The sequence below is a fragment of the Episyrphus balteatus genome, chromosome 2 (genome assembly GCF_945859705.1).
Source record: "Episyrphus balteatus chromosome 2, idEpiBalt1.1, whole genome shotgun sequence".
Taxonomy (NCBI): Eukaryota; Metazoa; Arthropoda; class Insecta; order Diptera; family Syrphidae; genus Episyrphus; species Episyrphus balteatus.
The window spans coordinates 26,361,643-26,388,981 of record NC_079135.1 but is presented as its reverse complement, the minus strand read 5'-3'; the positions used below and the strand labels follow the sequence as shown (position 1 = coordinate 26,388,981).

General features: G+C 29.9%; 1 protein-coding gene across 1 annotated transcript in view; it reads left to right on the top strand.

The window, feature by feature from the left end:
- LOC129908132 (uncharacterized) overlaps nucleotides 1–19,142 on the top strand; it is a 30,628-nt gene extending 11,486 nt beyond the window's left edge. Inside the window, exon 2 of the mRNA XM_055984452.1 lies at nucleotides 18,356–19,142. Within this exon, the coding sequence (XP_055840427.1) occupies nucleotides 18,356–18,704 (349 nt within the window). The 3' untranslated portion in view covers nucleotides 18,705–19,142. The remainder of the gene's footprint in view (nucleotides 1–18,355) is intronic.
- The last annotated feature ends 8,197 nt before the right edge of the window (nucleotides 19,143–27,339 follow it).

Genomic DNA, 27,339 nt, shown 5'->3' with positions numbered 1-27,339 from the left:
ACCCAATGATTATGACGATGAAGTACTTTTATCTGAACAAAAAATCAAGATTCAAGAAACAACGTTGTCTAAAAATAGTTTCTCTCCTCTGTGAGAACGACCACCGAACCGAAGAAGTCTTAGGCAAAGAAAAAAATAAAAAACCTTTCAAATTTATTCACCCCAACTGCAGCTGGACAACACATAATATAAAATTCCCTCAGAACTCCAACTGGATCATGATGATAGCATGGTTGTGGTGGCAACGAGTGTGATTTATATTATTTGTTCAAAATATTATTAACAAAAAAACAATGTAAACCAGAAACATATATTCTCGTACAAACATACGACGAATATGTGCAAGTACAAGGGCAACAAAACAAAACAAGCAAAATAACTGGCAGGCTTTTTAAATGAGTCTTCTTGCTTATAATAAGCGGTTTTTTTTAGGGGCTTCCTCTTCATTTTTTGGTTTCTTGATTGCATTCCCTGGGCTTAACATTATTATTATTATTATTTTTGAGGCAATTTGTTGTTTTTTCTTTTTTTTTTTTTTTGGTAAAGTTGGCTTTGCAATGACCACCAAAAAAGCCTCAGATTTCGTCCGATTTATCGTTATTATCAAAATTTATTTGTTGAATTTTTAATTTGTCGTTGTAGTTGTTGTTGTCATTGCCGGGAGGCTATTCTTTTGTACTTCGTTCAACATGAACGGTTTTTTTTTTTTTGCTTTTTGAGTAAACGACCTTTAATTTTAAATGAAATTTTTTGTTGGAAAACATTTTTTAAAAAGTTGAAGGAGAACTTCTGTACTCTTGGCTCTTGCGAGGCGTGTCTGCTTTTGCTTCTGCCTGTGCCTTTGGTGAGAACACAGTTGATTTTCTTGTTTAAATGTAAATTTAAAACAAAAGAAGGAAAACAGAGAATTTATTATCGGGTTAAGTGGAGTGGATTTGTATGCTTGGATGAGCTGGTATGATTGTTTGCGTGATTTGTTATGAAAACACAGCCAGCTCCTTCCCATATACACATGTTCCTATAGGTACCTACCGACTTTTGTGTTGGTATTGAGATTTAAGTTAACGTTCTACAAAAGGGATGTTGTGTTAACGTTAAGGAAGGTGCTGGAATTTTCAGATCTATTGAATATAGCTATATACACTTATCAACACATGAATTTGCTCTTAGTCTCTTGGTATTAATATTATTGTTTAATTAATGAATGTAGAGTCTTCAGTTCAGAGAATATGTACCTGTTCCTGCCTATAGGTATTGCGTACCTACCTTAACCACATGAAAATTCCGTGTGGTATTATTCAATACTTTCAAGTAGAATTAAGTTGATTAAAAAAGTTTTGAGTTTGCATTAAGGATAAGCATCCCAGACCTCAAGATGTTGGTGTGGTTTACTGAGTGTGCATGGTGTTTTAGTAGATAAGGAGTAAATCCTTATAATGAACCTTATTTTGTATCTACTCAGTTCCTACAGTTACGGTTACCCGAATGAGGTGTTATGAACAATAAGATTTGCGTATCTACTCTAAAAATTAAAAACAAAATAAGAATATAGAAAAATGAAAAAGTTTTAGAACTTGCATTCTGGCAAGATATATAAACAAATTAAACAAATATAAAGGACTACTTCTACGGGACCTTGGAATCAGAATTTTGATATTTACTGTGATCTCCTTATCATGTTGAGTTCATGGAGTCTATCTTTTAAAAACAAGTACAATGGTATTGTACTTGAAATACTTGATCCATTTTGCCTATAATTTTGTTTGAAATAAATTGTTCATTATTCAGTTGAGTTAGTAGTTCTGTTACAATGAAATATTTATAAACCTCTCAACTTAATTTTTATAGATTTCCTTTTGACCAAAAGTCTGTGAATTGCGAGTTGCTCGTTAATAGGATTCCATTAGTAATTTAAATAGCTTTAAGTAGTTAAGTAGTTAAGTAGTAGTAGTAGTTTGCTTAAACGAAACTTAAGGAAGTATGTTCACAAAACCTTATGTGACAGTTTGCTCAGAGAAAACAAATTAGGGAATAAGAGTTTATGTTCTACATATAAATATTTATAGGTTTCATTACAGCAAATGGCCCTTATTTTATTCTTTTATTTACAAAAATTTAACTAAAACAAAATAAAAAACAAAATAAAAAAAAAAAAAAAACAAAAAACAATTATATTTTTTTTATATATGTATGTACTTATGTATGTATGTATGTATATTAGGGCGTTCGTTACCTAAGAATCAAGTTCCTAAGTGGAAAAATCATTTCAAAATAATAAACAAAATCCCCTAATTTTTTCCGATTTTTATTTTGACACTAGATAGCGCCCCACGAGGGTTAAAATTTTTCTCATTTGAAATTGATATATGTTGACTTTTGCGGCCATTTTTACTTGCTCTATAGGGCAAGTATTGGTTTCGGGTAGAAAAAAAAAATCGAGGTTTTAATCAAAACCAACATTACGATGATGGAGAAGATCAAAAAAGTGGTTTTCGTCATGCCGTCCGTCGGTCTGTGCGTCTGTGCGTCCATCTGTACATCGAGCTAGGGCCTAAACGGATGGATGGATTTGCTTGAAACTTGGTACAGATGATTTTTACGTAATTCCCTAGATCCGTTTTTTTTTATTTTTTTAATATCTCCATTTTAAGGCATACCTCCCATATAACGTTTTCGAGGTATTGCAAATTTCTCGAAAACGGCTCTAACGATTTCGATCAAATTTGGTGTGCGGAATACTCTTATTGATTCCAACAAAACTGCGTTTTTAGTTTTTCTCATAAAATGCGTTTTTCAAAAATTGACATATTTTTTAAGTTCATATACTTTTGATTTTTTTTCTACAAAATCTTAAATTTCCAATAGATATTTAAGATAAAGATACTGTGAACTACAAGAGCAAGTATACTTGCGTATACGTGCGACCCAGTCGTGCATTTTATTTTAGATATACCTAGCCTTAAAGTAAAAATGTTTGATGAGGTTCTTGTCCACATTAAACACCGTTTTCAAAAAGACATATAAACCTCTTTTCTAGGACCAGGTGTTTAGTCAGGGCATGCATGTTTTTTTTTTTAAGTTTATTGAAGCAAGCATGTTTTATTAAAACAAGTACATATGCAATGGCATGAAAAATAAATTAAAATTAACTATTTTTTAAACAAAAAAATTGAAAAGAAAATATTAATCGATACATAAAAACAAACTTCGTTTACAAATTACTTATTCTTTTATTTTTTCTTAGTTTTGACCCCTAAAAGGTTTTTTCCACAAAACTGTTCATTGAAATTCGTTAGGTCGTTAACGAGAAAGTTAGAAATCAAGAATAATATCAATATGGGCTCAACAGATATTTTTTTTATTTCAAAAGTACATGCAATGTTAATTGCCAGAGAACAAAAAATCTTTAGACCTGTTTTTGAGAAATTTTTTTTTCCAAAAATAAAATTTCATTTTCACCTCTTACAATCTCACAAAACTCACAACTACCGAGTTTTAAGAAAATCGCTATAGTAGTTTATACTGCAGTTCAAGATAGATACAGACTAAGAGACAGAATTGCGGAACCTCTATTTTTGCATTCTCTGTGCTCTCAAAGTGACATGTCTGATTGTTATTTCGAGTTCGCTTTTTCTACGAATCCTAACGTGCTTTATATAACAAGTAAAAAATATTTAGTGATCTCTAATGTGTGAATGGTCAATAACATAGGTACATTCAATATTAATAATTTTTTTCCCTGAAATAGAGAACAGCTATATTTTTGAAAACAAACATTTATTTGTATACATACTTATCAATCATTTCGTGACATGCTTCTATCTCAAAGTATCATTAAATCAGCGTAGCAACTCAAGCAAGACCCCAACACTAAATACAAGTTATCAATCACAAAATAAAAACTTGTTCGAAAAAGACAACCAACAACTTATATTTCCTCCAAGTAGGTACATAATTATTATACTCATACGATGTGTTCTTAGCTTACACCCTACTTTGTGGTGCGGACAGCTTCTTCTAGTTTCGCTGACCACAAATGAGACAACACGAAACCGCAAAGAAAACCATATTTTTTTTTTTTATTTTCGTTCATATGTATAATTTGTGTGAATGAAAAATCTTTACAGCGCATCAGATTGTTAGTTTATAGAATTCAAAACCAGATAAGTTTTAGCCTCTGATTGACCTGCAAAAAATGAGGGCAACGCGTGAACATGATATTACAGTTTTTGTTTTGTTTTTATAAATTTAATTGCATTTAGTTGAAGTTTGCATAATTATTTTAGTTTTTTCCGTAACTTATCAAAAGGGGGTAAATATGCATTGACTCGCATTATAGATTGCAGCAAGGTCAATGACACCCAATAAATGATTGTCGTCTATATCGGATACACTTTGACATTTTCATGGAAGACTGCACACATATCTTATTCTATCAGTATAACCAAAGAAGCAAATTCCTACTTCCGTAGAAAAAGAAAAACAGACACAAAACGTGACTAACGCACAACTTCATGACATTTTGCTATACAACTTGTGAATCTCTTGTATATAGATGGTATGCAACCAAGTTCAACGGATCAAGTTTACAAAATAAGAACAAGTGTGTGTACAGTGTATACATCGAGAGAAGCTATTTCAAATCATTCGTCGTCGTAGTCTAACATGTCGAATCCAAATAAAAGCACCTCGACACCAATCTACAAATCAATTTGTTAGATGAATCAACTTGTTGCTTCGTTCACTAATCGAATCGTCGTCGTGCCCACATGAGCTTGAGAAAACGTTTAAATACAAAACGAAACTAAAAAAAAAGAAAGAAAAAGTGGATAGCAAAACACTAAACAGATATTGTCACCAATTAAAATAGCACAACGCAAACCGGCAAAAACACACGCCGCAAAACGGCCCACAGACGACAATGTTGATTCAAACCGAGAATTGCAGTAGAGAAATTAGATCCATTGTCTTGAGTAATGAAATCGAAAACAATAATAAAAATGTGTGCGTTGTTTGTGATATGAAGGCATAATGTTAGTGTTTATTGTTTTATTTTTTATTAAGGCTTTTAATTGCAATGCAAGTTATGAACTTATATATCAATGCACTTTCTTTATGTAAAAAGTTTCACAAATATAACCAAATGTAAAGATTTTGATCAAATATTATCAAAACGAAAACTAGTCATTTAGTTCTTTGTCTGTCTGTTAGTTTGTTTTTATCGTAATTAGCCACTAATAAGCTGATTAGCTTTTTGTAAGTTTTTTTTTAAAACAAAACTCGCAGTGAAAACTAGACATCCAGCCAAATATCTGCAAAAATGGGTTTTGATAGTTACAATAATATCCGTCTAATAGAAACTCACTAGACCATTTTTGGATACCTAATGACAAAGTATATGTATTTAGAAAAACGCCATTTTCACCAGATTGATTTTGATGTAGGTAACTATTTTTTGTACCTATTTTTTCAAAGAGATTACTGGTACTAGTTCGAAAATTGAACTTTTTTCTGAAAAAACACTCCTATTCAATATGTACCTACACACAGTACTGTGGCCAAAAAAATACTTTTTTTCGATTTTTGGTCGGGCCACCCCCTAAATCTGTTCCACTTATCTATAACATTAACGTTGTGAAATTTCAATTCGCTATCTTAACCGCAAGAGGGTGCTAGTAACAGTTCAATTTTTAGGTTTTGTAGATAATCTTGATTTTTTTTTGAAAAGCAAATATTTTAGTTAAGTTTTACTTGTCCTTATGAAACATAAAAATATATTTTTTTTTTCGAAAAAAAGTGAGCAAAAATTAATAATAATAAATAATAAGCAAAATGTGCAAATAGAAAATCTGTGTACTACCTGTTGACGAAATTTATTTGGAAGTGGCCCCAGAAATTATTATTTCGATAATTTTCGGAATAAGTACAACAACCACAACTTTTATTCAATTTTTAACTTAAAATAAAAAAAAATGAATATTTTTTTTTTACTTTTTTCCATAAATGAGTTTTTCATAAAAACTTGGTCTCCTAATATATCTACTTTAATAAAAATATAGATTTATGCAGCTAGATACATACACTCAAAACTAGATGGTACTAAAAAAAGTGTTGTATCTTAAATCTCTCGTAGCTCAGAACTTAATTTTGTGGCTTACGCCACTATTGTTCTCGTAGCCTCATATAAGATAGGAGGCTAAAAATTCAAAAGTATGATACCAATAGGATGTGAAACCAAACTAGGTGGTGGCCTAACGTTTATTTGAAAATTTTATTTTTCACATACAAGCGTGGACCATCTTAACACACAGTCTACACATATTTGCATGGACTTTTTTAACTCACAATTTTCATGAAAAATTAGATTAGATTACAATTTTCGTAGTTGTTTCAAGTTTTTATTCATTAAAGTCATTTGTCAAAATCTTATAAAATGTTTGACAAAAAAAAAATTAGGTACTCACGAAAATCAAAATTGCAATTTGTATTTGAAAAACACTTTTAGTTTCGCAATCCGCATGAATGATGAATGAATTCTGAAACATACATAAATAACACTGTCCAACAATGTTCAACTTTTTAAAATTTTCCAGAAAGATTTATATCGAATTGTATGGATTTGGGTTCAGTAAGCTCAAAAATCATATTGGTTTCTTTCTGACAGCTCTAGTTTTTGAAATATTAATTTAATATTGTTGGGCATGTTCATACTATTTTTTAAGTTTTCCAACAATTTTCAACTTTTTAAAATATCCCAGACAGATTTATATCGAATTGTATGGATAATTGTATGAGTGAGCTCAAAAATCATATTGGTTTCTTTCGAGCAGCTCTAGTTTTTGAAATATTAATTTAATATTTTTGGGCATGTTCATACTATTTTTTAAGTTTTCCAACAATTTTCAACTTTTTAAAATATCCCAGAAAGATTTATATGGAATTGTATGGATAATTGTATGAGTAAGCTCAAAAATCATATTGGTTTCTTTCTAGCAGCTCTAGTTTTTGAAATATTAATTTAATATTTTTGGGCATGTTCATACTATTTTTTAACTTTTCCTAATTTTGAGCGTTTATTAAAATTTTCCGGAAAAAATTATATTAAACTTAATGTATTTGGGGTCAGTAAGCCTATAACACATTACATTTGTTTCTTTCGAGGAGTTCTATTTTTTTTTTAAATATTTTAGTTTACCACATTTTGGGGGTAATTTTGTACTTATTTTAAAGTTAACTGTTTGTTAACATTTTCCCGAAAAATCTTTATCGAACCTAATGTATTTGGGTTCACTAAGCCTTAAAATAATACTGGTTCCTTTCTTGGAGGTCTAATTTTTTAGATATTTTCATTTTTCACATTTTGGATGTAATTTCATATTTTTTTTTTTTTTTTGCTGGAAAAAAACTTATTTTGAATGTAATGTATTTCAGTTCAGTAATTAAAATTAAAAAAAATTATATGAATTTGTATGCTTTTTTATGTATGAATAATTTAAAAAAACTAGAGCTGGGGGTCAATTCCCGATCTGTGAAACTGTGAAGTGATAAAAATAATATCATTTTAATTTTCACAGCGTTTTTTCCTTTTATCACTTCACAGGCACTCCCGATGCGAATCTCAAACTCAATGTGATAAATGTGTACTAAAAAGTACTAAATGAGAAAAACATATCCTAGCAGCTTATATGAACAAAAGTTTTCCTATTAAATAAATACGAATTAACCTCCTAGTGGATAAGGCAGTTGCCTTTTACTCCTACCGGCCTAGGTTCGAATCTGGGTTTAGTTGAGAGTGTTTTTTTTTTTTTTATTATTGTGTTTTTTATTTGTTTATTATTTTTCACAAAAATATTCGGTTGTGATAAATAATTTATCATGTGAAAAGGTTTAGATATTTGTTTTAATTTTTTCACAAATCAAGAATCGAATTTATTATGAAAACGTGATCGGGAACTAATGTTTTTTTTTTTGAGTTAGCACCCTCCATTTAGTACCTATAAAATCAAAATTGAGACATTAGTTAGTAACAAGTTAAATACTTTTCATTGATTAAACTTATATTTCAATATACACTTCAAGATTTTATCAAAACTAATAAATCAAAACATCAACCATCATTGTTACCCTACAACACATTCAAATGGTGTTGTTTACATTTGTTTTTTTATAAAATCAACTTCAACATTCCATTAAAATTTATTGTGCAACTTTCCCACATCAATATAATTTTGCATTTCCGAACGTATAACGTCTTTGGAGCACGCGTTCTATTTAAACTGTAAATTGTGTAGAATGGGACACCATCATTATTATCATGAGTACTAAAGCTGTCTTTTCGCCGTTTTGATGATAATTTATTACACATGGCGTTGTTGGTTGTTATAAGAAAATAATCCGGAAACTGTCCATAATTATTATTATTATACTCTACTCTTAGTGCTACTGCTTAGAATACGAGAGCAATGGCAAGAACCTTAACTGGAAAAGTAATATAAACAAACGCAAATCCGAATAATCCCTTCCTGACTAGTACGTGTATAGCCGTCATTTGTATGATTAGAATAATAAAATCTACGTTACACCAGCTTGGCGGGCTTTTTTAAACGACTCGACGACGACACCGGCAAGATATGTATTCTAAATTACCATAACTTGAAAGGCAGTTGTTGTTATATCTTTCTGGCTTTGGGACGCACATTCCATACATTCTAAACATTATTATCAACCAGATGACTAAGTTTGTCCGGTTGACTGACAATGACACAACAAAATACGAAATAGGTACAAAAAAAAAAAGATACCCTCTTAAGTGACCCACCTGTAATTATATATCTTTTAATGATTATTATCTATTTATTATTACACCACATTTATCTGCCACAAACAAGTATTTCGACATCTAATTACCTACATGTTTGTTTGTGTATATTTTCAAACTTTGATCTGGGAGGAGAGTCATTCATTTTTTTTTTAATTACGCAAAAATCTTTTGAATCACAACCACAATAACCTTAATTGACGCATTCATCAGAAAATAAAATAATGACGCTGGCTCTGGAAGCCACACATAGTATATTCATTTCCATCAACAAGTGAACAGGTTTATAATGTCTCGACAATCGAGTATCATCTCTTCTGCCACACTTTGATTTTTTTTTTTTATGTTTTTGTTGTTCTTTCAATTTTTCATTTCATTCATTTGTTTTTACATTTATTTATAATCGTATTGCTATTGCATGCAAGGCGCAAATCTATTTTTATACACAATAATTGCATTGTGTTTTGTTTTTTGTGGTGATGGCAACAAAAGAAAATGAAAATGGCCTTACTTTTTCATGAGACTGATAAAAGGCTATAGGTTCCAAAAACCGGAAATCACTTAAAAAAAATATTGTGTGTTATTTTATATAAAGACGTATTGATTTGTTAGCATAATGGTTTTGATCCATAATACCTGATAATGTTAGAAAAGGTAAATTTATTGAATGGGTGTCAAGTTATTGACATAATGGAAATACCCATCAACGATTGGAAGGTTACTAACTATAGAATTTGACGTTGTTACCTAAATTTGCTAATAATTAAAAGTGCAAATTGTTGAACAAAAATTGCAAATTAAATATAGACTTTTCTTACTATGGTTGTTTAACGTAATCAACAGTCTTCACAAAAAAAATTTCCGACATCAAAGTTCATTCAACACTTTAACTTATATTTAAAAAACAAATTTTGCACTCAAAAATTGAAATTCCCCTAAAATCCCTTAAAATATCGTTTGTGTACCTCGAGTTCTTTACGCATATCAAAAATTATCGTCTGTCTAACTTTCGTTTAGGAGACTAGCAAAATTTTTTTTTATAGCAACTCTCATATAAATTAACATTTTTTTCTAAATTCCCAAACAATTATTTTCTTTTTAAAAATTCAAAATTCCATAGTTTGTCCACCTGGAGAAATGGAAATAAACAAAAAATCATCGTTTTTCCCCCCTACGTTTAGAAGATATTAAAAAAAAATATACTGAAAAATTCAAAGTCCCCTAAAATCCCCAAAAGAATTCGCACAATTTTTTATTTTCACATCTAAAAATTGATTCTCCCGTGGGCAAATAGAAAATTTTGCTTTTTGCAAAGTTTAGTGAAGTGAAACGAAAACAAAAATTAAGATTCTCTCCATAGTTCGAATAAGAATTGTTGAAAGTTGTTAGCCATATTGCCTTGGTTCTTTGCGAGCAAACTTTGTTTAAATTAATTTAACGTTTTCAAAATTCTATCATAGAAGAGTAGCCAGAATACAATATCAACTAAGTATTGCAAATAATTTCGAAATCCAAACGCGATTTATAGCTGCAGTTTGTTAAAACGAAATAAAGGATTTATGTTCTACATAAAACCTTAACCTTTTGTGTTTACAGAATTTTAGAATAAAGAATTTTGAATTTACAGAATTTTAAAATACAGAATTTTGGAATCCAAATTTTGGCACATACAGAATTTTGACCCCAACCGTATAGTGACATAATAGTCTCCTCTCCTATTTTAATCAAAAATATATTTCCTTCTGAATCTCAGTTTACTGTGAATTCTAAATATCAAGATAATGTCAAGAAAAAATAATCTTTTTACAAAATTACCCAACAAAAATTCATTATTTATTCTTAAATCAATAAACATTGAAGGATTTTCATTGACATTATAATAAAATGCATATATTTCAGTGCTTAAAGTCACAGTCTATCAAAAAATAGTTGGCACGACCTATTGGCCTACACCTATTTTGTTTCGTAATAGGATTACCATTATAACCATCAAGCGACAATTTCATTAACGTTCAAACATAAATACATACTTCCCCGAAGACGAAGACCCTTGACTAACTCAACTATGTACTATGTTATGAGTGTTGTAGGTTAGGTTTTCTTGATAGCCTGATGGCTTAAACCTATAGATTTTCCATAAGTTGTGTTAAATCTATTGATTGTTGGTTGTATGTGTGGTATAATGCAATTAAAAAAAAAAAGAAGGGACTTGAGAACAAATTGGTTAAATGCACTTATAACGAGTTAGGTTTTACTGAAATAATTGATTTTGTCATTGGGCAATTACTATATAGCGTGTGTTGTCAGCAGATATAAGGTGACTTTGTTGAAGGTATTATTCAACACCTTGTTGACAGTTTTACCACTATAGGTAGTAATATTGACATTTTCTTTTTATATTCAAGGTTAAAACATCACTAGCTTACTAACTGTTTGGGACAAATACTTGTACATATTGATTTGTGGGTCCTATATATGTGTTATCGCTAAAGCCGTCAATAATGACTATTTAAAATAGTTATGCCGGTTTTAACTATTAAAATAGTATTTTTTTCTCTGTGTGTAGAAAATTTCGCCTCTAAAAAAAATCACCAAAACTCATAACATGCAAGTTTGAGGAAAATCGCTTCAGTAGTTTAGGTTGTAGTTTAAAATAGATTCACACTGACAGATTGACAGAATAGTCCATTGAAATGTTACATTAACCTTGCATTTTGGGTAGGACAAGATTTTTTTGTTTTGCTCTGTAGGGGAGGTTAATGTGAGTATACAATCCAGTTTTCGGGGTTGAAAGCCCCCCCCATTTGGCCGCCATTTTGGAAAAAGGGGTGTAAACTGTTTTTGTCGATATCTTGCGGACCGTAAGTCCCACAAAAAAAATGTCTAAAGCGATTTTGTAGATAATTTATTTCTCTACAATTTTGATTAAGCTACTTTTTTCTGTAAAATTGCAAATAAAAAAGTTATACTTGAAAATAGATGTACATTTTCAAGAAAAAATTATTTGAAGGGCCATAGCTTTTTTTCTACAACTTTTATTGAAAAAATACTCATGACAGTTTTTAAAGATCATTTAATTTCCAACAATTTGACAGAAAAAAGGTAACAATTTATTTTCGTACTTTTATGTTTATTTAATTTTTTTTTTATTTCAATACAGACTGATTCAAAAGGATATGTAGGTTGGGTTGAAACAAGAAAAAAATCAAAGTACGGGGGGTCCATTCCGTACCGTTTAGTCAGGAGGGCAATTTTCTAAAAAAATGTCTTACTTTTGAAAAAAAATTACTAAATCAACGGTAACACCCATTTTAACGTGTTATATTTTTTTGTGAAGCCGAAAACCTTTTCTTTTATATTATTTTTAATTACAAAATTTAACAACAAAAATATTTTGAACTAATTTTTTCCAAAATTGTATATAATTAAGTACTAATTAAGTTTTCAAAATATGCTGTAAATATGCTGTAATGTGTTTTCAAACAAAAACCGGATGCAAAAAAGTCTTGCCGTTTTCCAGAAATTAAAAATTGTAGAAAAAAAGCTACGGCCCTTCAAAGAATTTTTTCTTGAAAATGTACATCTATTTTCAAGTATAACTTTTTTATTTGCAATATTACAGAAAAAAGTAGCTTAATCAAAATTGTAGAGAAATAAATTATCTACAAAATCGCTTTAGACATTTTTTTTTGTGGTACTTACGGTTCGCAAGTTTACACCTCTTTTTCCAAGATGGCGCCCAAATGGGGGGGCTTTCAGCCCCGAAAACTGGATTGTATACTCACATTAACCTCCCCTACAGAGCAAAACAAAAAAATCTTGTCCTACCCAAAATGCAAGGTTCGGTCAAATTTTTGTAACATTTCAATGGACTAGAATTGCGAGCCACATTTTGTTTGCATTCTCTATCATCGTAATATCAAATCTGATTGTTATCTGGAGTTCGATAATTGTTCTATATCGGAAGTAAAAATTACTAGACCAAGCACCACACACAAAATGGAATAAAAGGAGTCTGATGATCGGATTGGCATCCTTGAAACAGTACTGTAACTCTAGCCATAAACACTTGGTGGTAGCACCTTCAAGATGTTGTTGTTGTTTAAAAATTATTATAAAAGAGATTCCAATTTCGAGCGAAATTTTGAAATTAAGGTCTGATAAAATAAAGGAACCCATTAAAGTATAGCTTAACCCTTTCGAACCCAAGCTATGAAAATCAATATTAAAAAATGTTTTTTTTTCACTATTATCGTGTCAAAAACATAACAACTAAGAAATATGAATAGTAAAAAGTTATTTTCCAAAATAATAAATAGCAAAACTAATGTGTTACTCACTTAAAGTAACATGCACTGCCTATGACCACCAAAAAAAGACGGACAACTGAGGAAATAATTTTTTATAGAACAATAATGTATGCTACTTTTTCTAAGCCAAAAAAACAAAACACTTTCTGGATTAACATTTTTTATAACTTTTTTTTTTCAAAATTATGACCATATATAAAAAAAAAATATTTAGCAAAAAAAAGAAGAAAACTATGAATTTCAGTCCATTTTTCGATAAAAAAAATTTAAAATATGATATTTGACTAATTTTTTGTACTAATCCAGTAACCAGGCATTATTATCTTTCAATTAAGCCATCGAAACCTAAAAAATTATTTAATGTAATATTTGTTTACGAATTTTTAAATATATGTTACATGAGAGTAACGCTGGTACCGAAAGGGTTAATAAAAACGACAAATTTAAGAAAAACAGCACATCAATCAAATAACACTTTATTCATATCAAATTGAAGGCTAAAATTTTTTAAAATAATTTTTCGTCTTTACCAGGAATGCAAAGTTCGACGTGCGGACAATAATAAATAAATGATTGTGATTTATTTACTTTACGAAAAAAAAAAACAATTTAAGATCTGATGACAATAACAATAAGTCATAGGTTTTATTACCAGTCAATAAACTAATATATTATGGTTAACAATTTGTCAAGCTTATCACACGTTCATCTTTTTTTTTAAGCGTGAGTTTCATGTAAAACAAAGCTATACTTATTATGACGCCACTCAACACATCAATAATGAAATATAATTGTTTGTCAAATTTTTAGTAAGAAACTTATCTTAACTGAAGTAATTCTACTGAATTCTATTCATGTCTGCTATTTCAAGGACATACACGTTGACAGCAAAAAAAATTCCTTACTCTGGTCTTTGGAATCAAAACAAATTCACTTTTTGCGCAGCACCAAGATTTATGTGAACAAGTCACGCAGCTACAAAGTGTTGACAGATTTCAGTTACCATCTTAATCTTTAGCAAATAAAAACAATTTTGCATCTCTCTACACGCCCAAAAAATCCAACAATCAATATTTGATCAATTCACACAATCCAGTCAAGTTGTCATTAAAGAAGTAAGATATCAGAGGCTTGTATATTTACTTGGCTAACATTAATTGAGTTCCGATTGCCATCATCGTGTGAATCGCCCAAGCTAATATGTGTTTCACCACATATCGCGTGAGAAACTAATTGTACACTGGCTAAAACCAGACGAATTTATCAGCACACTTCATAAAAATATAGTAAAAATAAAAAACAACAACATAATCAATTAACTTTAACGGCCTGTTGGGCTTTAATTTCATTGCCAAGTTCAATTGGAGGAGTAAGTAATTTATGTTTACAGTACGGTTCGCTTGGATATTAGCACTCAAAAACTTATCAATTTATTTGATTTTATCTAACCAATTAGAGTAGGTGAGAAAATGAAAATGTATCTAATTAAGTGGACCCGAGTGTGTTATCTCAATGATGGCAATAGAAGTGAAAACGGTAACGTTTAATGGCTTATCCAGGGAAAATTAAATAATTATATATTTTTGTTGGTTTTTATTCTTATCGAGACTTAAAGACAATGACTATATTAGATTATTTTTAGATTGGTTGACTAGAACTAGAAATCTTCTTAGTGTTATTATTATTGGTCATGTTTGTTTAGCTATTACTTGCTAATTATTTCATATTTTTTCTATATAATTAGCTTCTGACGATGGTAAGAATAAAATAAACATTATTCTCTGCCTATTTAGTACCTAAATATGACATCATTCTTTCCAACTTTAATCATCAAAATCAGTCTTTTATTCCTTTGTTTGGTAAAAAGTTTCACCATATCATGCGGCCGGGGCGATTATAGTTTTTTTTTTTTTGTATGAATAAGTTGATGTACATGCCAGACAACAATCAAATATTTGTCTGTTCAAAGTTCAATCATCATTTAACTCTTAAGCTATAAAGAACATCAACCTCGACGGAATAATATTATGAGTAATTGAATTAAAAAAAAAAGAAGCTATTTCATAAAGAAAGAAAAATCTGACAGATGAGTGGCGTGAGTTCAAAATGATTTCAGTTTAAGTCAAGGTTAAAACTCTGAATTGAAAAGAAAGGAAAAAAAAACATTAATTTTATTTAACAACTTAACAATTAGCTTTTTTTAGAACTAAAAGAAGAGCATTAACAGAAATGGTTTAGAACTTTTTTAAATCTAAATTTACAAATCAGAAATTTAACTTTATTTTGAAAACAAGTTGAATAACGTGGAATTCGAATCTGAAGCTTAACAAATAAAATGCACTACTGGGGTCACACGTACTTGCTCTTATGGTAAAAGTGACTCAAATGTTAAGGCTTTTTACTGAACAAAATTAGGGAAAATTTAAAATTTGTTATTTTTAAGTAATTTCATAAATCATAACATAAGTAATGAAAAAAATAATAAAATCTGGTTTTTAAACACCATTTTAAATGATCTTACATAAAGAAAAGAATTTTTTGAAAAAAAATCGAAAATCGTTAGAGCCGTTTAAAAAAAAATAATTTTTTATATACACAAATTTTCTAACATTTAAAAAAAAAAGTTGGTATGGCATTTTTAAAAAATATTATAAAACATTTATAATCCAGTCAAATAAGGGTTTAACCTCGGAATGAATGTTAGTAGAAATTTTTTTTGCTCAATATCTTCCTTTTGCCATTCTATAACATATCTCAAAAGTCTAGAAAAATCTCATGTCCGCTTGTCGCGATTTCAAGGTCAAATCGCGAAATGGAGATTTTCAATATTAGCAAAAATAGGCTATGGTATTATATACACATATGATACATGATTTCAAGGTATTTTTTAATGCTGATTCCAAAAAATCCAAAATCAAGACAATCTGACGTCTCTGCAAACAGTTATACCTGTTTTTCATCTGTCAACTCATATTATTATAACAGTTGCAAACTTACTGCCGAAAAACCCTTAAAAGTTATGGTAGATGAACCAAATTTTGCATTAAGATTTTAGAATCCATCATTATTAAAAATCAAAACAATCCATTACAAAATATATATATACCTACGAAATAATGGTATTTTTTGATGGATGGGCAAATTTTAGGATATGCACTAAAGAAGATTCTTGTTCATCTTAGGAATAAGTGCTAATAGGCTAATTTTTTCATTTTAATCTTTGTTTGGATATTCTTTAACTACCCTCAAAAATCTAAAAAAATCTCATGTCCGCAAGTCCTAATTTTCTTGGTTTGAAAATAAGGTGCAGATTTTAAAAAATTAATAAGAATAGTTTAAATTTGTATATGTATACCAACATAAGCGACATGATTTAAAAGTATTTTTTAACACTTATTCTAACAAAACTCACAAACAAGTCAACCTGACCATCCCTGAAAAGTAATGCACCTTATTCATGTTGATCTGACACAAATATCTGAAGTGTAGTTTTTCAATTTTTTAAAATCTGCACCTTATTTTCAAACCAAGAAAATTAGGACTTGCGGACATGAGATTTTTTTAGATTTTTGAGGGTAGTTAAAGAATATCCAAACAAAGATTAAAATGAAAAAATTAGCCTATTAGCACTTATTCCTAAGATGAACAAGAATCTTCTTTAGTGCATATCCTAAAATTTGCCCATCCATCAAAAAATACCATTATTTCGTAGGTATATATATATTTTGTAATGGATTGTTTTGATTTTTAATAATGATGGATTCTAAAATCTTAATGCAAAATTTCGTTCATCTACCATAACTTTTAAGGGTTTTTCGGCAGTAAGTTTGCAACTGTTATAATAATATGAGTTGACAGATGAAAAACAGGTATAACTGTTTGCAGAGACGTCAGATTGTCTTGATTTTGGATTTTTTGGAATCAGCATTAAAAAATACCTTGAAATCATGTATCATATGTGTATATAATACCATAGCCTATTTTTGCTAATATTGACAATCTCCATTTCGCGATTTGACCTTGAAATCGCGACAAGCGGACATGAGATTTTTCTAGACTTTTGAGATATGTTATAGAATGGCAAAAGGAAGATATTGAGCAAAAAAAATTTCTACTAACATTCATTCCGAGATTTACCCCTTTTGTCTCCTTATTTTACTGTATTATTATGTATATCAACCCTTTTTCAAAAAATCGATTGTTCAAAAAAAAATTGAAATATTTTTTTAAAAATTCAAAAATGTGTTTTTAAAAAAAATTTGGTTGAAATCTGCCTTGTCGTTTACAGAAATTCATAAATTAAACAAACCCTTCTATAACAGGTACCGTTAGTTTGGGTCCTAAAAAAATTTTAATTTGTCCTCTAGGGAGTCACCCAAAACTGTTTACTACCAAGTTTGAATAAAATCGCCCCAGTAGTTTTGGCTGTAGCTCGAGGTACTTGAAGACGGACAGACACGGTGGGCAGGAAGCATCAATAGGTTGCACAAAAATGTCGACAAAAACTGCAATTTGGGTTGTATTTGTTGATGATTATACGTGCAAAATCCGTTGGAATTGAAATCCTAGCTGCTCCTTTTCAAAATTTATTCATATTTTTGTATTTCTAATCGGGAAAATTTGGAATAAAAATCAAAAGTTCTTAGGCGACAAGAATTGATAACGGTATTTTGTAGAGGAGTTTAATACAATAATTTTTTTTTTACTATGGGAGGTGGGTCCATCTCCCCCCGTTTAGTCGGGAGGGGCAATTTTCTAAAATAGCACGGTAAATACAAAAAAAAATATTAAAAAACAACGGCAACACTTACAGTTATGAATAATACCTTTTTCAAAAGCTAGAATTGTACACTTGATTCTAATTTTGAAATCAAGTTATTGCAATTAATTGTTCTCGAAATAATCAACTTCAAAGTCAAAATTTGGGAAAAAAAGTAAACAAAAAAACACATTAAATACTATTTTAACCAAGACTATAAATTTAAATATGAAATTAATCAATGAAATAAACTGCATCAATCAATTTCTTATCAAATACTGAAAACCATATGCTTCTATGCCTTATAATATCCAAGAAAATTGAAAATAAAAAAATTACCTTTTTATCAGATTTTCATTTTCTTAACTATTTTCGCTTATATTCTGAAGAATTCTGAAGAATTCTGAAGAAAATTTGCCTTCACCCAAAACTTTTATAACTTTTTTTTTCCATTTTATTTTCTTTCAGAAATTACAAATATGCCGACGATACGACATCCCGAGACAGTGACTCTCTAATTCAAGAATACGGCAATCTCCCAACAGATGAAACAAACACATATTGCTGGCGACATCCGAAAGTTCGTGAAAATTGGCGAACAGTTTTAGCAGCCGTCACTCTGCTTATCGTCGGAACTGGTCTCTTTGTGATGGGAATTTTTGCCGTACTTGATCCAACAAAAACCTCCCAAGGTGTAGTCTTTTTTGTAGCGGGTCTAATATGCTTTATACCGGGAGCATACCACGTAGTATACATTTGGTTAGCGGCAAAAGGCTATCGAGGGTTTGACTTCTACCACCTACCGTTATTTACATAAAATGATGTTTCGAAACTTCGCAGCTAGATGATGCTGGACCCATCATCACAAAACGAAAATGTTCATGTTTTTTTTTTTTTCTAATTTTGAAAACGTTCTCGAAACTAAAAAAAGAAAAACAATTCAAACTATTGTCTGAACAGTGAATGAAGATTTTATTAAAAACAAATCGAATATTTTTTTTTATTTTACACTCAAAATGTTCCGTCGGTGTTTTTTTTTTTTCAATGTAATTAGTGCATTATTATTTTTTTATTAATCCCAAAATTAAAGACTTTTTTTATTTATATAATTATATTATTGTATATGTATTTAGGAATGAATAAGTGATTGTGAAAATTATTGTTATTATAATTTTCGTAAACCTGATAACTTAACTTGAAAAGACTTAAGTTGAAACTGATAAGAAAAGAAATGAAGAAAAAAATTAATAAAAAAAAAAAAACTCTTTATTTATGAACATAAGATAAATATCTAATTGTAAGAGTTTATATAGAAACTAAATTGTACTTTTTAGTGTGTAAATTATTTTATATATAAATGTATGTAACTTATAGAAATAATAAAAAAAAAAATATATAATACAAAATGTAATTTAAAAAAACAGAGAGAATGAAAAAATCAACAAAATAACAAAGACAAAATCGTTTGTTAAATAAAAATTATACATGATTTCAATTTTATTTTTGTTTTAATTTAAAAATAAAAAATTTGAGATATTGCATGAAATATTATGAAAGCGAACAAAAATAAAAAAACAGTTAGTAAATGGTTGTAAAATAAATTAATTAAATTGAATTAAGTAAAATCTAACATAAAGAAATATGTTTTTTTGTTTTAATTTTCTTGTGTTTTTTCCTTTTTTGGTTTTTTGCTTGGCTCCATTATTCTTTTTTAAAATCCTCTTCATATTTTTGGGTTCTTTTCCAACAATACTTTTAGATAGCATTTTTCCAGCAGCTATACCACAATTGGATTCTGGAATGAAAATAAAATACAAGTCTATTCTGAAAGCCCATGTAAAATAATTCAAATTACCTACCATGATCTGTACATTGCATTGTACGTATGCGTACGTATACCATTTCTAAAGTCAATATATAGTCAACAGATTACAAGAGGTGCTACTTTTTATCAGAGTTATAATATTTTTTTAAAAGCTTGTAAAGTTTAAAGCCAAATGATCACTGCGGCGTATACGTAACCTTTTTCTCTCATATACATTTTTATATCGCTTTACCAAATAATGAAACCAATTGATCTTAATCGACCATCTTCTAGAAGGTTGGGTGAAGAATTCATGACACCGCACGAACGAATTTTGCGTTTGAACCTGTGCGGTGGTTAAAGTATAAGCGAACAAATCTGGACAAATTTTCTGCGAACGAGTACCTCGATATTAGTGATTTAGCTAGTACGGAATTCACTCGAACAAGAGCTAAGACTTCGTGGATTCTGTTCGAAACATAATTGTAAAGTCAAGAAATATTGCGAAACTAAAGCATGTCTAAGCAGGCAAACAAATTCAAGAAATCTCTTGAAAGTCAAACCCAAAGATTATTTGACAACTCACGAAATGGAATTGATGGGTCATCCGACTAGCAGTTCCGATCGCACTAAAAAGCTTTTTCTTAAGCTTAAGCATAAAAGATTAAATTCGTGGACAACGACTGATGCCATATAATGAAGCCGTTGAGGCTTTTATAATCTACGTTTTAGAGCTATAATCTTAAAATTGGCCAAAAATGGCTTGGAAAATCTGCCAGAAAAGCTTTCAGCTATGTGATTCGTCCGGAAATGCTCCTTCCCTGACACAGACAGAGACTTATGCCTAGACTACACAAAATAAAAATATTACATTCATCGGAACCATTCCAATGATAGAGGTCACTTTCAAAAAGCAATGAGGACCGTAAAAACCGTGATCATAAAAAGCCAATATTTTTACTGCACCTCTCATCCTCTTGCATAGAGGAAGGAATACCTAGAGAGCCGACTCGTACCCCCCTTACCTAAAACACCCGCAAATTTAATTTCAGATAATCTCTCTTATTTTTCTCTTGTTTTCCTATCTGTGAATACGTGTGAAAAGTACAATTCGTTTAATACCTTCCTTTCACCAGTAGATGTCCTCACAAATTTTGAATTTAAACATGATTTTGGTTTGTACATGAACTTGAATAGCTCAAATAGCTCACTCCAGACACCCACCTTTCAATAAATATGTACAGAAATAAAAAAAAAAGGTTCGTGTTTTGAATTTATTATATTATTTTTTTATGAATTTATTTCCTACTGAGCACTTAAATTGTTTTTAATTGTTTTGAGCTCAACTCCACAGTTGAATGTGTTGGTGCCATTTAAAATGCACGGGAAAACTACCACATTTAAGCACTGTGGAGTTTTTCCTCTCATTGCAGCTTGTAGGGTGGAAGAGAAAAACCAACCGAAGTCGCGTCTCTAGGTATTCCTTCCTCTATGTCCTCTTGCATGCTACTTTTTAATTTGACAAAACCTATCAATTCATTTATACTTCACGAAGTTAAGTTTTGTGTCAAGACATTAAGGATTAATTGTTCAAAAGCGGTACACAAAATTTGTCTCGTGGAAATGTTCTGTTTATGTGTTCTAAGAAACCATTCAAAGTATAGAACATAGAGGAAGGAATACCTAGAGAGCCGACTCGTACCCCCCTTACCTTAAACACCCGCAAATTTAATTTCAGATAATCTCTCTTATTTTTCTCTTGTTTTCCTATCTGTGAATACGTGTGAAAAGTACAATTCGTTTAATACCTTCCTTTCACCAGTAGATGTCCTCACAAATTTTGCATTTAAACATGATTTTGGTTTGTACATGAACTTGAATAGCTCAAATAGCTCACTCCAGACACCCACCTTTCAATAAATATGTACAGAAATAAAAAAAAAAGGTTCATGTTTTGAATTTATTATATTATTTTTTTATGAATTTATTTCCTACTGAGCACTTAAATTGTTTTTAATTGTTTTGAGCTCAACTCCACAGTTGAATGTGTTGGTGCCATTTAAAATGCACGGGAAAACTACCACATATAAGCACTGTGGAGTTTTTCCTCTCATTGCAGCTTGTAGGGTGGAAGAGAAAAACCAACCGAAGTCGCGTCTCTAGGTATTCCTTCCTCTATGGTATAGAAATCGAACCGTTGAAATTCAAGATACCTGTGAAAATTTTTGTTTCTTATGTAACACAGCACTTTGCAAAAAATGATGATTACTTCTTTTTAAGTTTATAGTTTGAGACCCGGGTATAACCCCATAGTTGTCGAGACTGGCTTATTTACCTAATTGGGAGTAATAAGATACCTCTATTAACTTATTTTGATTTTATAATGACCCAAAACATTTTATATAACTTATCAAGAAAGCATTCAAAGTAAAAGCAGACACTGTTAACATTTTACTACTTACCTCCATGAGCAAGTCAATAACAAGCCGTCCCTACTTTGTGGTACATTTTAAAAGACCAATTTTCTTGTTTGTGTATCTATATATTCCTTTCTTTTGTATACAATTTTTTTTTTCAGAATGTCAACATTTTTCCTTTTATCTGAGAGTAAGTATTTTGTTTAAAAAATAAAGATTATATAAAAAAAGCTAAACATTAACACCATATTTTCAGCACGTAATTCCACAAAAAAGTTAAATGACAAAACACGGTATTAAACAATTTTAACACTTTACACTCAACAAAAAAAAAAAAAATAATTAAAATCAATAATTAAAACTTGTTAAATCACAAAAAGTCACGATTTTCACATAAACAATATGAACAAAAAAAGAAATCATCAGAAAAAAATTAAATAAAAATGATAAGAAAAGATTTTTATACCAAAAATTTATTTGTTCAATTAGTAAAAATATTATAAAGAAAAAAGACGAATTTTTATACGAATATTTTTTTATTACAAAATGAAAAAAAAAAATATTAAAAAAAAAAAAAGAAATATTAAAACTCTTCTTTCATGTCTTTTACCGAAGTGTTTTATTTATTTAATAGTTTTTTTTTTCATTTTAATTTTCATTTATCTTTGAACATGCTCAAACTGTTTCGGCAGTTTTTTTTTATGGAACATTTGAAAACTAATTTTGGAAAATCAATCATTGTTATAAGTATAAATGTAAAAAATTATAAAAAAAGAAATAAAAATAAACAAAAAAAAACTAAATGTTCAAGTGCCAAATTTAAGCTTTTTAATTAGTAAAAACAAAAATTAACATCAGCAAAAACATCAATATTTTGCAAATAATTACCTGTTATGCACTTTAATTTGTGTCTTGTAGAATCTTAAGGCTAAGTGTAAAATTTAAAAAAAAAAACACATAATTAAAAAAAAAATAATAAACATAATAAAATGCAATCAAGTAAAATAAAGAAAAATATTTTCGCAAGCACATTTCGCAATTGCAAAATAATAATTCTTAAATGAAACATCTAATAAAATGCTCAAAACATTTATGCAACAAAGATGATTTTAATTTCAGGAGACAGTTCAATAGAGGTTTTTGGTAACCTCTAGTGGCCGCTCTTTTTATGAGAGCTTTGTTTAACAGTCAACACTTTTCTTGAGCGTTGTTGATGTGGATACCTAGATATTGACGAATGACTGTCTGTTGTGGTTGTCCACGTGTGTGTCTAAAGCAAAGTACAGGCGATTGGAAGATCTTGCAATATTTTCTGATTTAGTGCTCTTACAATATGTAGCTGCCATTTAACTGACAACTGAATTCATTAACGCATCAAAAATTTGCACCAAAAATATTTCTGGTGCAAACGTGATGCTTTGAAGGTAATGCCCGTCGTACACTTAGCGTTTAACGCACTCAACGCGAATTTAAAAAAATAATTATAAAAAACCACGCCACTATACGTATACTTTTTAATTAATTCGTTTAGAAGCGATCTCCAACTGTCTAAAACTCTTTGTTTGAATGTAATTGAAAGCACCATCAATTAGAATGTAAGGTTTTAAATTTGCGTTGAATGCGTTGAGCGCTAAGTGTACGACGGGCATAAGGTAATGTTTTCTTTCCATACAAAAAGTTGTGATGCAAAAGCAGTGATGCGTTTGTGAATTAAGCAGACAATTTTCAATTGTCTAACAATGGTTTATTTTCTGGTGATACGGAAGATTTTGTGCTAAAGTATTACAATTCGTCCCGTTTCTGCCTGAACCACGTATCTACACAGCAAATTTTGTTCAGTTCTTAAAATAAATATACATTTTTCTCAAAATTAAAAATAAGAATTGAACAAAGGGAAATTAATTTATGTTTAAGACATATTGATTAAGTTATTTCTACACTTAAACCTTTGTTTCTATTCTATCTGTAAGTTTTAGAGCAATTTTAAACAGAAAAAAAAAAATCTTTTAAAAAAATGTACTTACGAGGTTCAAGCAGAAACGGGACGAATTGAAAATTTTTGAATACCTTGTATAACATTTTAAAACACTCGTGAAATAAATTTTTTTTTAATTTCCCACAAAATGTTAAATCGGACTTGCACCCTCAAAATTTCATTTTTGGACAATAAAGGACAATAAAGGACAATAAAGGAAGCAGTCCCAATTTAACTTTATTTGGGAAATTAAAAAAAAAATCCTTTGCAAAATTAATTATTACGACGGTTTATTGCTTTAATTTCTGTATTATTTGGCTCAGAAAATATAAATAAAGTCTACTGTTTTTCAAGTGCCATTTTCCAGAAGCCGCCGCGCCACCAATACATCGAAAAATTCATAATCAGTTTTTGTAAGTTCGATATGAACAATATTGTGCCTGAAAAATTTAAATTCAACTTGCTTATGTTTCTAAAATTCCCCATATTTTGAAAAATTTTTCAGCTGAAAGCGAAAAAGGTGGCAATTCTTTTAACGTAATTTTAGAGGTGAACAAGAAAACCAGGTACAATAGGAAAATGTAAATTTAACACGGCTGAACTAACAATACTGCGCTGCTAACAAAAAGGGTGTTAGTCCAGTCATTTTATATATTTGGAAATGCAAAATGACAGAGAAAGCTAAATTTTGGATATGTTGTAGGGGATGCTTAAAAAAGCTTAACTTGAAGTTGTCGACCACGATTTCCTATGAGCTTTTTCCGCCATTTTAAAAGAAAGGATATTATGAAATTAGTGCACAAGCTTTCCAAATGCATTATTATTTTTTTTTTATTTTCAAAGTTAGAAATAAATGCATTTTACTATTTAATAGTATAGGAGAGTAATTTTCTTATGCCCATCTTCATTGACGATTTTGAGTTAACACATAGGTAAATGAGGCATTGATTCAGGATTCTAAATTGCTTAAAATTCGGGGCCAACAAACAATCTCAGGTAGGTAGTAAATTTTCTTCGTGAAGCTCACAATAGTGCTGATGTTGATTTCCTAAATCCATCAGGATTATGGCATCTCGGTCTACATTAAATTAAAACACTTCTTCGATTGAAATCAAAACTTAAACGAACTCACTAATAGTCCGGTCAATTTAGACATCCGAGGTTACATTAATTCCCAGCAAGCTGAAAATTGGTAGGATTGTTGAAAACACCACCATAAATTAAATCTAAAAAGTCCTCATCGATCCGAGGTCTGGAAAAAAATTTACGGGGGGTCAAAGGTCACAAAAACTGGTTTTTCACGATTTTCAGCAAAACGGTAAGTCTTAACAAAAAAATTTTCAATTCAAGAATTGTAGACCAGGTCATTATATATAAAAAGTGTCATGACACTTTTTTTCCTGAAACCCACCGTTTCTTAGGTATATTTTTAAAAAGATTTTTAAGAAAGTTGGCCACTTAGGTTTCCATAGATTTATTTTATACCACAGGTGTTCAAAATTTTTCATAAAATACTTTTTTCACATTTTGCATCAAAAAACAGATTTCAAAATTTTTTTTACGAAAATGTGCAATAGCTTTGCAGTTTTTAAAGCGTTTATGTACTCATCCAATTATTGTAGAAAATTATAAAAAAAAAAATAAATAAAATTCATTCATTCGTGGTTGTAGTGAACGAAAACATAAAATGATACTATTTAAAATACACTGAAAGAAAAAAAGCCAATATTTTATGACCTGGTTGTGATAGGACTTTTTTCTATCTGTTTTTAGAACAGTCATAAGAGTGGCTATCAGCCGTCTTAGGGTTGTCCATTCTCTATCGGACACCCTGTATATGTTCAGACCTATTCTAAACAAAAATTCCCTGGGAAATTTGTTTCGGAAGAAGGGCCCCAATCGGGCAAATGGTAAAAATTTCCATTTTTTTTTTGCTTTCCCATATTCTTAACCATTGAAGAACGAAATTAAAGCAAAAAAACATAAAGAAATTTCAAGATCTTTTCAGTTGGGAGTTTTTTTCAGAATGGGCCTGATTATGAGGATTACAACTCAACTTCAACTTTTTGAATCGTTATACCTAAGAAACGGTGGGTCTCAGGAAAAAAAGTGTCATGACACTTTTTATATATAATGACCTGGTCTACAATTCTTGCATTGAAAATTTTTTGCTAAGACTTACCGTTTTGCTGAAAATCAGTTTTTGTGACCTTTGACCCCTCGTAAATTTTTTTCCAGACCTCGGATCGATGAGGACTTTTTAGATTTAATTTATGATGGTGTTTTCAACAATCCTACCAATTTTCAGCTTGCTGGGAATTAATGTAACCTCAACCCCTTATTTTAGTCTAATTTGACCGGACTATAAATGTATTTTTTTAGAAGTTTCCTAGGCAGACAAAATGAAGAGGCAGTTTAATTTTATTTTTTTTTTTTTTCAAAATCGATTACTGACGTTGAACTTTTCTGATAGAAAATTAGAAACACGGGGAAATCCCTAGACACAATACTAATGCCCTGAAGAATATTAAGTTTTACACTAATTTGAAGCTTTTCGTTTCGACATGTGATCTAGATTATGTAGTCAAAATACATTTGGCTAATAACCTGCAAAATAAAAGTTCAACCATCAACCCCTATAATATACTAATGACCTTGAAACCGGCATTTTGTACCTACATTATATGTCTCTTGTTTATAAATCCGTACCATCACCTTTTGAATACCCCTATTCAATGTAATAGCCTAAAATGCATGTCAACAAACAATAAATGACCTAGAAGATAGCTTTTACCTCCAAGAAAGAATGACAGGATATAAAACCCTTTTTTATTAGGCAAATCCTATCGATTTGTAAGCAATTGAATTCTTTTTTGTTTCTGCGATTAATCCATCGAATAACAACCAATTTTTTATTACAATAGCATGTTTGACTTTGGTATCAATTTGTTCAAGAATGTTATTCCAATTAACCACAAGAGTAAATAGGTGCCACCTTTTTACATCAAACTTATCGTGTTATACTTTCTTCGATGACAATAAGTCAAATATATTTCTTTAACTTAAAGCCTTTCAAAACCCCCCTAATTCAAAACAGATCCAAGTCATCTATTCGACTTCGTCGACTAGTCTTTATACATGTTCGAATTAAAAGAGTCTAAATTCTTCAAAATACACTGAACCCTTTTAAATAGGGGAACATTTTCGTCAGTCACCTAGCCAACCGACCTATTAATCGATCCAACTTTTATACTTA